Here is a 12,442-nt window from a genome sequence, read left to right on the forward strand (position 1 = left end):
TGTACTCTGTGCTGCTATTCATAAAGGCCAGAACTGTATCTGCCTAATCACAAGCTTCATTATCCCTTCCAGCCACCTTCAAAGATTTATGCACAATCGCTCTCAAGTCTCTCTATTGCGTCCCCTTTAAACTTGTCCTGCCCCTCAGTTGCACTGAATTCTGTCAGCCACATGTCTAACCGTTCCAGCAGTCTGTCTACCACTTCCCCAAGTCTTGTTATTATTTTTCTCAATGGTTATGACACTTCTACATTTTGTGTCATCTATAAATTATAAAATTATATCCTGTATTCCCAAATCCAAGTTATTAATGTACATTTGGGCCCAACTCCATTGCGCCCCCATCCCCCAGAGTGAAAGTTACACATTACACATTCCAGGGTACTTCCCAATGAGGTGGGTTTGCGACTTTGCAAAATTCCAAACTCAAACACCCACCTCGGTTGCCAAAATCTAGCCCTTGATGTCAACATTGTATGATCCCTATTTGACTTCAGCTTCAAGCTGCTATTCATGGTCCAGTGGCCTCCTACATTCTGTATTTGAATATTCTAACCATTTACCGGAGAGAATTTGTGGAAAATAAACTTTGAGAATTATCAGTTGCTGTGTCCCAATAGAAAAAGAAAATCACCGCCTTGCAAAATCAGAATAACTTTGTTCCAAATTTAATCTGAATGCCAAACTTTGAATGGTGTGTGGGGGCAGTGATAAGAGGAATATAGATTAACTAAAATGCAGGGAGTGACCTGCATTAATGAGCTGCAGTTGTTGTCCTTAATCATTCTGGCTCTATTATATACAAAATAACATGTTACGTAGGACTCGATAGCACTCTGTACTTGATAATTGTGCTTCTTTTTTGAAAACTAAATCTTGCTTCATCCCATAAAACCTTCCTTTCTAAAATACATAAAAGTTCCCCCTTCCCGACATCAAACAAAGAAAAACAGCTAAAAAGAATCACCACTGTTGTACCCATCTAGTTTGCCTGATCTCCTTCTTATTGTAATGGAGCCATACAAAACATTTGTGATAAATCTTCAGCATATTAACCATGGAGCCAGTAGGACAGCTGCCGGCTGATCTATCATTGTTATCTGATTTTTAACCCAGCCATTTCATGTATTCGTTCTGTTTGAACTGTCTATGCTACAGCATACAAAGTACAAATTTCTTTTGGAGGCTCACTCTAATTAGCCCTGCTCAGTGTCTCAGTCTTTCTCTCCCCTCCTCTTCACTATTCATGCAGCTATTGTATTTTCTTAAAACTTTTCCTTGCTACATTCCACCTCCCCCCCCCCACCGTCCCTCATCTCAAGGCATCTCATTTGATCAAGACTGCAAGAAGTTACAAAGAGGTGTAAACGTAGCCCAGTCCATCGCACAAAACAGCCTTCCACCATTCACTCCATCTACATTTCCCGCTGCCTCGGAAAGTAGCCAGCATAATCAAGGATCCCAAACAGCCCAGACACACACACACTTGTCTTCAATCGGAAAAAAAAACAAAAGTCTGAGGTCACGTACCAACCAACTCAAGAGCTTCTTCCCGGCTGCCATCAGATTTTTGAATGGATCTACCTTATATTAAGTTCACCTTTCTCTACACCCTAGCTATGACTATAGCACTGCACCCTCTCATTTCCTGCTCCCCATGTACTCTATGAATGATATGCTTTGTATCGCTCACAAGAAATAATACTTTTCATTGTATACCAATATAACAATAAATAAAACTAACACAAAGGCAACTAATGCACACGCAGCAGCCACTTTGCAATTTGCCCTGCTCACTTAATGCCAACCAGCACCTTGCCCATGGAGGCCATTACATGGTGTCAAGCTTTGGCTCAGTAGTACAGTTGCAAATGAGTCAGAAGGTTGAGAATTCAAGCCCACTTCCAGAGGCTTAAACCCATAATCTCAGTTGTTGGAGATACTGCCTTTTGCAGAACCCTTTTAACCAAGGCCCTGTCACTGAGTGAACATTAAAGACCTGATGGCATCATTCAAGGAAAAGCATGGAATTTCGCTCCACTGTCGTGGCTAATATTCATCCCCCCCCACCCCTTTTACCATCATGGAAATAAACTGTTAATTGCTTCATGTCTCTGCACTATATTGGTGACTGCACTTTAAAAATTCTTTCTTGGATGCACCATGCATTGGGGCTTTGGGGGACTGTAGAAGACCATTATTTGCAAGATTGTTTTTGCATGTTGCTATCAAACTTGTAACTAATCAAGAAGACATCTTGCAGACTGAAGACACTGCATGATCATAAGGAGCAGGACTATTTTCTTAGCATGTTGCGATACCCCATCAATATTGTCTTAATTTTGTTAATTACACTGATCCTCTAAGCTTAATGCAAACATCCTGTGCCGAATCCCTGGTTTCTGCTGAATTAGTTGTTTCTCAAAGTTGTGAAAGGCATGTGAGAAATCAATTGATGTATTTCAAGGCCCAGAACTAAGAATTGGCAGGAGTAGGCCATTCAGACCTTCGAGCCCTCTCTGCTATCGAATGAGATCATGGCTGATCTTCTACTTCAGTGTTAATTGCCTGCACTTATGCTGTATCCCTTCTTGTTTTTAAGATGTAGAAATCTGTCGATTTTAGTCTTGAACTTACTCAATGACTCAGTCTCCACATCCCTCTGGTGTAAAAATTCCACAGATTCACCACCCTGAGGGTGGAAATTTCTCTTCATCTCAGTCCTAAATGACTTGCCCCTTATTCTGAGACTGTGTCCCAGACTCTGCTCCTTGTTAGGGAAAAGAAAAATAAAACCAGCAGGACAGTAATACTTTCAAGCACTTACATAACCTCTGCATGAATGTACATGTAGGGAAATGCAGGGTCAGGCTGAGCTGCAATGTATTCCCTCTTTGGCAAGGTTAAATAGTCTGCCAGCACTCACTGTCAAGACTCAAATGACTAATGGCCACTTGAGCAAAGTACCAAAAGATGTCTGCAGTCCAAGACGATTTTGGGGGGTTTGGGGGGGGGGGGGGGGGGGGGCGGTGTGGCGGCGGTGGGGTGCAGATATGTTGGGGAAAACACATTGGTTAGCGAGGAGGAAAAAGAACTCCCAAGAATCTAGTATGGAACACAAAACCTATTACTTTATTAGACAGAGCTCACCATAAAATTTAATTGACAGAGGATACATCTTCAGTGCCAGCTACGTAATAAATGCAATCAATCACCTCAGCCTTAGTTCATTCCTGCAATTCACGTCAACTTTAAACTGGTTGCATATGGGTTTAAGGAGGATTCAATGGTAAAAATGTCACCTTGTACGTTGAGTGGAACAGACCGGAGAGGATCTACACCACACCTTTGGTGCACACTCAAATGAACAAATGTCAGCTTGTGTAGTGGCCAGTGATCACATTCATCTTACGCTTTGGGAAAGTGGACATCAGATCAAAAATAAATTGGGATTGGAAATTAAGTCTCCACGGCCAATAACTGGGTTACACACCACTGCGTACACCGAGTAAAAAAAACATTTGCAAGAGATACGAGAAGACTTGCCAGTATTTATGGCACGTTAGCACAATGCAAAGTGGAGAGAGAAACAAAGCACGGGGGTTTCCGGCTGTGCTCGTCCCAACACCGGAAAATCCCACCCAAGATCAATGGACCTTTGCGTAGTCCATGCCCTGCTTGCTACAATTCCCATGGCGGGTGGGACTGGAAAATTTTGCCCAAAGATACTTAAGAGGTCAGGTTAAAGGAGGGAAAACAGACTATCTGAACACTTCAACGTCACTTGGCATGCCCATCCTCAGTCTTTGTGCCATTCTATTAAGACGAAAACAAAACAAACTAAATTTTATCCCGACTCTCATTCATTGGAGTACAATATTACCACGTTCGGGAATGTTGCCATCAACAAGCAAGTCTTCCAAGATAAACAATAGCAGTGTTTGAACTAAAAGTTGATATGATCTTGAAAGCAATTAGCAGATCTTGGATGTACAAGACAAAAATTTCATTTTGAATGTCTGATGTACAATAAGCGATATGGGAAAAGAATAGTCTCTCTGATCCTTTACACCTGCAGACCTATGTCAACCTTGGCAAAAACCAACATCAGCTAATTTGCACTCATTGATAAGAGCATGCCTTTCTAGATATCAGTTCATTTATACATGCTGCAGCCATTTTTGAACACACCATCAGAAAATACATTGCTTACCTAAGGAGATTTGTACTGTATAACCAGAAGTTGGGGGGAGAAAAATTACCTTTTGTGAGTTTGAGACAAGAAAGCTTCCTTGGATTCTTGATCAATCTTTGCTGTGAATCAAAAAAAGGTAGCAATTAATAACATGGTCAGAAGCCAATTCTAAATACTTTCAAACTCGAGCAATTAAAATGAATCTGATGTTACTTTCAGCCTAATTTTGAAAATCAAATTGGAGTCAACTTTGGCTCAAATAAGATCACAGAGGGGGAGGAAACAAGCGTGCCTGCCCTGGATCCTGGAAGTTTTTGAAACTTAATCATTAAGTAACAATTTAAATACCCTGTACAAAATATGACATTATAGGGCAAATTTCTCCTTCTGCCATGGGAATTGCAGCAGGTGAGGGGAGAGCCATTGGTAGGTTTGTTGACCTCGGGTGGGATTTTCCAGTTTCAGATTGAGCATGGCTGGAAAATCCCAACCTATATTACATTTGGGAAGCTCTTCAGAAAGCCAATAGAAAAATATTGTTGGAGGCTTCTGCTGGCCACTGAGCAATTAATACTTCAGTATAGTACTGGAATTTTGAATAAAGGTTATCCTAGAATTGTACTGTTTTCCGAAAAATATCAATTCCTTTCAATACCAAGAAAACAAACTACAAATGGAATGTCAAACTGGGCTTTATTTTATCCTATCAATCTTTGCCAAATTGAACTTATTTGGATGCATTAACATCATACAACATTTGAGTCCCAGGTTTCAAAGCTGCCTAGGCAAATGTGACGAGAGTTTCTTGCTTCTTTGACGCCTAGAAAGATCCAAAGTCAAAATCATTCCAGGCAGCAAAAAGTAACTTTTGTGTAAAACTGCTCAGAATTTCAGAACCAAATGGCTGGTTGAACACTGCAAGGACAGTTTTACCCTTGGAATCAAACATTGCTCAGCAAATTGCAGAAAGATCTTTCATTTTCCAGTTATGCTTTTCGTGCTTTTTTGAAAAAAAAATCAACGTTGAGCAAACAGCCAAACAGAGGAAAAAAATGTTTATTCCCAGATCTGCATCTGGTAGGCATATCGTAGCAGTGATGCCTCAGGATAGAAGTTTATTGCTAATAGTTGCCCCATTTTCTATTGTGCATGCAGAATAGAAAGAAAAAGTCCCCATTAACTTCTGCACAGTGGAGAATCTTTTATAAGTTGCTGATGGTCTTAAACGCATTCCTGAATAAAGTCATCTTATTCTCAATGGGAAGCTAAGGGACAATTGGATTTGTTGCTGAATGAGCAAAATAGGTTACTCAAAATCATCCATTTATCTTCTCTGGTCCAGTGAAAGACAACAATAAACAGGTTCTCGAGCATTTCCATAGCATGTGGTTGCAAAAGAGATTCACTTGGTTGATTCGGAAGTTAAGAGGGTTGGCTTATGAGGAGAGGCTGAGTAAATTGGGACTAGACTCATTGGAATTCAGAAGAATGAGGGGGGTTCTTACAGAAACATAAAATAATGAAGGGAATATAGCAAGATAGAAGCAGAGGGGGGTTGTTTCCACTGGCAGGTGAAAATAGAACTAGCGGCCATAGCCTCAAAATAAGAGGGAGCAGATTTAGGACTGAGTTGAGGAGGAACTTCTTCACCCAAAGGGTTGTGATTCTGTGGAAATCCCTGCCCAGTGAAACAGTTGAGGCTACCTCCTTGACTGTTTATAAGGCAAAGACAGTTAGATTTTTGAACAGTAAAGGAATTAAGGGTTATGGTGAGTGGGTGGGTAAGTGGAGCCAAGTCCACAAAAAGATTAGCCATGATCTTGTTGAACGGCAGAGCAGGCTCGAGGAACCAGATGGCCTACTCCTGCTCCTAGTTCTTACGTTCTTATGAAGTCTTTCACCCCTGATTGCCATTTTAGTAAAATCTCGTCTGTGGTTTCCCTAAAGACATTCCAAAAGTAAGGTTCCCAGGATTGAACAGAAAAGCCCAACTGAGGCGGATTGTCCCTTTTGGGGCAACACAGCAGAAGAGGGTCTTTTGGCTTGAGGGACTAACTGGGCTGAGAGTGGGTAATCACTCCAAGGGGTGAAGCCCTCAATGGAGCAAAAAAGCAGTCCGAAGACATGTAGGGACTGCGGCTTCTGTAAAGTTTTTCCTTGTTAATAAATACCTTTTGTGTTCCTCATGAGGTCTGTGAGCATGCATCATTACAGAGGTCTAATCAGTGTTTGAGAAAGATTTAGCATGCCTTCCTTACTTTTATTACGTTCACGTTAGTACTAAAGCCAAAGATCCCACATGCTTTTACTAGCTTTCTCACTCCGCCTGACGCCAAAGTCTTACTGCCTGTATACATTCAGACATTCTCTGTTCCAGGACTCCAACTAAAGTTATGTCATTCCTATATTATCTTTCCTCATTCCCCCAACAAAAAGCATCATTTCATACATCTCTTCATTAAACTTTAGCTGCATTGTGTGCACTCGTGTTTCAAAAGCAGGAAATATTGTTCAGAATGATTGTTGGAAGATTGATAAATTATTTCATAGAATCCCTGCTGTGTAGAGGGAGGCCATTCAGCCCATCAAGCTTGCACCAACAATCCCACCAGGGCCCTATCCCCACATATTTACCATTCTAATCCTCCTGACATTAAGGGGCAACTTAGGATGGCTAATCCACCTAACCCCACACATCTTTGGACTGTAGGAGGAAACTGGAACATCCAGAGGAAACCAGAACATCCAGAGGAAACCCACGGAGACACAGGGAGAACGTGCAAACTCCACGCAGACAGTAACCCCAGCCAGGAATTGAATCCGGTCACCTGGCACTGTGAAGCAGCAGTGTTAGCCACTGTGCCACTCCGTTGCCCTTCAAGGGGAATGAGGTTGCCCTTCAATGGCATCGGAACCAATGTTCCAAGTAGTGGTGGAGGTGCACATGCGTGTGTCTCACTAGTATAGGGTTTGAGAGTTTAAACCACACATGCTGGGGGCCAAGGCATCAGCATAGAGAAGTTAAATGTAGAAGGGACAGAGACTCTTGGAGAGTCCTCGAGAAAAAAGTAGTACCATATTAGGCAGGAACAGACCAGAAAGGCTAACACAGAATACAAGGATAGCTTTAGAGTGCATATATTAACATACGCACAAGCGCACTGAATAAAGTTAGTGAACTAGAAACAAAGTGGCCATGTGATGTCATGAGAATAATAGAAAGGGGATTTAAAAAACAGAGCACCTGTGCTTAATATTAATAGATTTGAAATGTTCACAAGAGGTAGGAATTAAAAATATATGGGAGGTGGGGTGGCAAGACTGATTAGGGAAGACTTTGGAAAAGGGAAATGTTCTCGAGGGGCAGGGGAAATTCTCCATTTGGTTTGGGCTATAAATCAAAAAGAAACAACATGATCACACTATTAGGGGAAGCCTATAGGCCTCCACATAGTGAGAAAGAAAGAGGAAGTAAATCTGCAAGGACATCACGGAGATATACAAGAAGGTTTTTTTTAAAAAGGTTATTTATTAGTCACAAGTAAGACTTATGTTAACACCATAATGAAGTTACTGTGAAATTCCCCTAGTCGTCACACTCTGCGCCTTTTTGGGTCAATGAACCTAACTGGCAGGTCTTTCAGACTGTGGGCGGAAACTGGAGCACCCAGAGGAAACCCATGCAGACACCAGGAGAACATGCAGACTCCACACAGAGAGTGTTCCAAGCCGGGAACTATCAAGTAGTGATATTGGAGACTTCAACTAGCCAATTATAGAAGGGGGCCTTACAGCACCTTGTGTCTGTACTAGTTCCCCCGAAGAAGCAATTCACCTAGTGCCCCTTCTTCATCTTCTCATCCTGCACACATTCTTCCTTCTCAGATAGTAATTAAATGGCCACTCAAATGATTAAACCTGCCTCCACCATGCACTCCAGATCCCGAACACTCGCTGCACAAAAATATTTTTTCTTACGTCACCATTGCTTTCACCAATTACCTTAAATTCATGCTGTCTGATTCTTGATTCTTCTCCCAGTACCAATAGTTTCACGGAATCACTGAACATAATAGTTCAGAAGAGGCCCTTTGGCCCATCGAGTCTGCACCAATGCATGAAAGGCCCTGACCTACCCACCTAACCCCTCTTGCCAGCGCTTGGCCCACAGCCTTGAATGTTATGGCATGCTAAGTACTCATCCAAGTACTTTTTAAAAGGATGTGAGGCAACACGCCTCCACCACTCTCCCAGACAGTGCATTCCAGACCGTCACCACTTTGAGTAAAAAAGGTTTTTCTTCAAATCCCCCGCGCCCCCCCCCCCCAAAAATTCCACCCCCTCAGTTTTAATTTGTGTCCCTTTGTAACTGACCCTTCAACTAAGGAGAATGGCTGCTCCCTATCCACGTCCCTCAATCAAGTGACCTTTCAGTCTTTGCTGCTCCAGAGAAAACAACCCAAGCCTATACAACTTCTCTTTCCATTCCAAGCATCAGTGTGGTAAATCTCGTGTGCACCCCTTCCAGTCAATCACATCCTTCCTATAATGTGGCGACCGGAATTGCACACAGTACTCCAGCTGTGACCTCGCCAAAAGTCCTATATAACTCCATCATGACCTCGCTCCCTTTGTAATATATACCCCGATTGATAAAGGCGAGTGTGCCATTTACCTTTTTCACCACCCTGTTAACCTGCCTTTAGAGGAGATCAGTGGGCAAGCACGCCAAGGTTCCTGTGTTCTTCGGAACTTCCCAGTGTCAGACGTTTCATAGTATATACTTCCGTGTCGAATTACTCCTTTCTCACCATCTATTCTGTCCAGACCCCTCATGGTTTTGAGCATCATTAACAAATCTCCTCTCAATCTCTCTTCCCCAAGGAAGAAAGTCTCAATTTCTCCAATCTATCTACATGACTGAAGTTCCTCATCCACGAGACCACTTTTGTGTGAATCTTTTTTCTGCAGTCTATCCTGTGCCTTCACATCTTTTCTAAAGTGTGGCTCCAGAATTGGATGCAACACTATTTAAGGTCGAACCAGTGTTTAATACAGGCTTGAAATAACATGCTTGCTTTTTGCAATCTTATGCTTCGAACACTTTAAAGACATTCTGAAGGGCTCCTTGAAGCATAAGAACATAAGAAATAGGAGCAGGAGTAGGCCAGCTAGCCCCTCAAGCCTGCCCTGCCACTCAATAAGATCATGGCTGATCTGAAGTGGCTCAGTTCCACTTTCCTGCTTTCTCCCCATAACCCTTAATCCCCTTGCCTACCAAAAACCTATCTACCCGTGACTTAAATATATTTAGCGAGGTAGCCTCCACCACTTCAACGGGCAGAGAATTCCAGAGATTCACCACCCTTTGAGTGAAGAAGTTCCTCCTCAACTCTGTTCTAAACTGCGCCCCCCCCCCCCCCCCCCCCAACCCACTTATCTTGAGGCTGTGCCCTCTAGTCCTGCTGTCCTTTCTGAGCAGGAAGAATCTCTCTACCTCTACCCTATCCATCCCCTTCATCATCTTATACGTCTCTATAAGATCCCCCCTCATCCTTCTAAACGCCAATGAGTATAAGCCCAGTCTATTCAGCCTCTCTTCATAGTTCAACTCCCTCAACTCCAGTATCAGCCTGGTGAACGTCCTCTGCACTCCCTCCAAGGCCAAAATATTCTTGCGCAAGTGCGGCGCCCAAAACTACACACAGTACTCCAACTGCGGCCTCACCAGTGCCCTGTACAGTTGCAGCAAGACCTCCCTGCTTTTATATTCAATCCCCCTCGCTATGAAGGTCAACATCCCATTTGCCTTCCTGATCACCTGTTGCACCTGTAGGCTGGGTTTTTGCGACTCATGCACAAGGACCCCCAGGTCCCTCTGCACCGTAGCACGCTGCAGCTTTTCGCCCTTTAAATAGTAATCCCTCTTACTATTATTTCTGCCAAAGTGGATAACCTCACACTTGCTAACATTGTACTCCATCTGCCAGGTCCTCGCCCACTCGCTTAGCCTATCTAGATCCCTCTGCAGACTTTCCACAACCTCCGCACAATTTGCTTTTCCACTTATCTTTGTGTCATCAGCAAATTTCGACACCCTACACTCAGCTCCCTCCTCCAGATCAGCTATATAAATGGTCAATAGCTGAGGCCCCAGCACCGATCCCTGGGCCACTCCACTAGTCACCAACCGCCAATCTGAATAGCACCCATTGATACCTACTCTCTGCCTCCTACTAGACAGCCAATCCTCTATCCATGCTAACACCTTACCCCCAACTCCATGCCCCCTAACCTTCTGTAGCAACCTTTTGTGCAGCACCTTATCAAATGCCTTCTGAAAATCAAGAAACACCACATCCACCAGTTCCCCTCCATCCACCGCACTAGTCACATCCTCATAGAATTCCAATAAATTCATCAGACACGACTTCCCCTTAACGAATCCGTGCTGCGTCTGCTCTATCAAACAATTCTTCTCAAGGTGCCTCGCTATTTCTTCTTTGATGACGGATTCCAGCATTTTTCCTACAACAGATGTTAAACTAAGCGGCCTATAATTCCCTGCCTTTTGCCTGCTACCCTTTTTAAACAGCGGCGTAACATTAGCCGTTTTCCAATCTTCCGGCACTTCCCCGGAATCCAGCGATGTTTGGAAAATAATCACTAAGGCATGCATGGTAGCATCGACTATAAAGACTGGAAGAAACTTGCTACCAATCATTCAAAATGGGAACTTAGCTATCAAGTTGCATCATGCTTCCAATCCAAATGCCTTCGGAGTCAAAAGCAGCAGCAAAAAGTAGTAAATCTCACACTCCAGGTCACGCGACCTTTTGGACCATCCTACTCCATCTGCTCAAAGATCTCTGGATTCGAAATTGGACTATTCAGTCACATGACCACCCAAGGGCAGGAACTTCTGACTCAGAGTGGACAACATGTTCAAGCCAAAGGAATGCTGACAACTCTATACCTCTTTTAATAAAGTCGAGAATATTACATGCTTCATTAACAACTCTCTCAACCTGTTCTGCCACCTTCCACGACTGACGCACATGTACACCTAGTCTCTCTGCTCTTATACCTTGTTTAAATTGCACCCTTTGTTTTGTATTGTCTCTGCGGTCTTGCTAGCCAAATTAATCACTTTACACTTCTCTGCATTAAGTTGTATATGCCACTTATCAACCCACTCCAACCTGTCCATGTTCTTTTGAAATCCTACACTATCCTCCTTGCATTTCATAATACTTCAATTTTGTATCATAAGCACATTGTGACCTGTATATCAAAACCTAGGTCATTAATATACATCAGTAAAAACAAGGGCCCCAACACTGACTCTTGAGGAATGCCATTACAAATCTTCCTTCAGCCTGAAAAATATACTCTTTCTTTACTGTCACTCAGCCAATTTTGTATCCATTTTATTGCTGTCCCTTGTATTCCATCAGCTATAACTTTGCTCACAGGTCTGTTGTGCAGCATTGTATCAAATGCCTTTTGGAAGTCCATGTACACATCAACAGCATTGCCCTCATCAACCGGCTCATTATCTCATCAGAAAAATTCCAGCAAGTTAGTTGTACACAATTTTTGCTTAAAAACGTGTTGGCTCTCTTCATTCAACCCACATTTGTCCTAGTGACTATTAATTATCTCTCAAATCATGATTTCTAAAGTCTTCCACACCACTGAGGTTAAATAGACCAGTCAGTTGTTTCTGGATTCATCTTTACACTGTTTTTGAATAAGTGCATAACATTTGTAATCCTGTAGTCCTCTGGGACTACCTGAGTTGAAGGAAAACTGAGAACTTATGGCCTCTGCAATTTTCATATTCACTTTCCTTGGATGAATTTACTTTTCTTCTTTGCTGCCACTTTGACTTCCATCTTGGATGTATCTCATCCAGTCTTGATGCCTTATCGACTAAGTACAGGCAGCCTACGTATGGGATTAGGAACTAGGTAATTTTCACAGTAACTTCATTGTAGTGTTAATATAAGCCTACTTGTGACATTAATAAATACGCTTTAAAAATTTTAATTCCTTCAAGCATGTGAATTACCGTCTCTTTCACCCTGGCCAGAAAAGCATCATTTTCCTTGGTGAGATCAGATACAAAGTATTCATTTCATGCCTCAGCTATGACCATCCCCTCCATGCACAAATCCCCTTTTTGGTCCCTAATCAACTCCATTCCTCCTTCTGCCACCCTTCAATTATACGTGTGCCTATTGG

The 12,442-nt window shown here is 42.6% G+C and overlaps 1 protein-coding gene across 1 annotated transcript in view; it reads right to left on the reverse strand.

The window, feature by feature from the left end:
- Window positions 1-12,442, reverse strand: part of fmn2b (formin 2b) — a 409,270-nt gene that overhangs the window by 72,079 nt on the left and 324,749 nt on the right. Inside the window, 1 exon segment of the mRNA XM_080199671.1 lies at window positions 4,263-4,314. Coding sequence (XP_080055797.1) covers window positions 4,263-4,314 — 52 coding nt within the window.

The sequence above is a fragment of the Carcharhinus amblyrhynchos genome, chromosome 12 (assembly GCF_965287045.1).
Source record: "Carcharhinus amblyrhynchos chromosome 12, sCarAmb.v2.hapA, whole genome shotgun sequence".
NCBI classification, from domain to species: domain Eukaryota; kingdom Metazoa; phylum Chordata; class Chondrichthyes; order Carcharhiniformes; family Carcharhinidae; genus Carcharhinus; species Carcharhinus amblyrhynchos.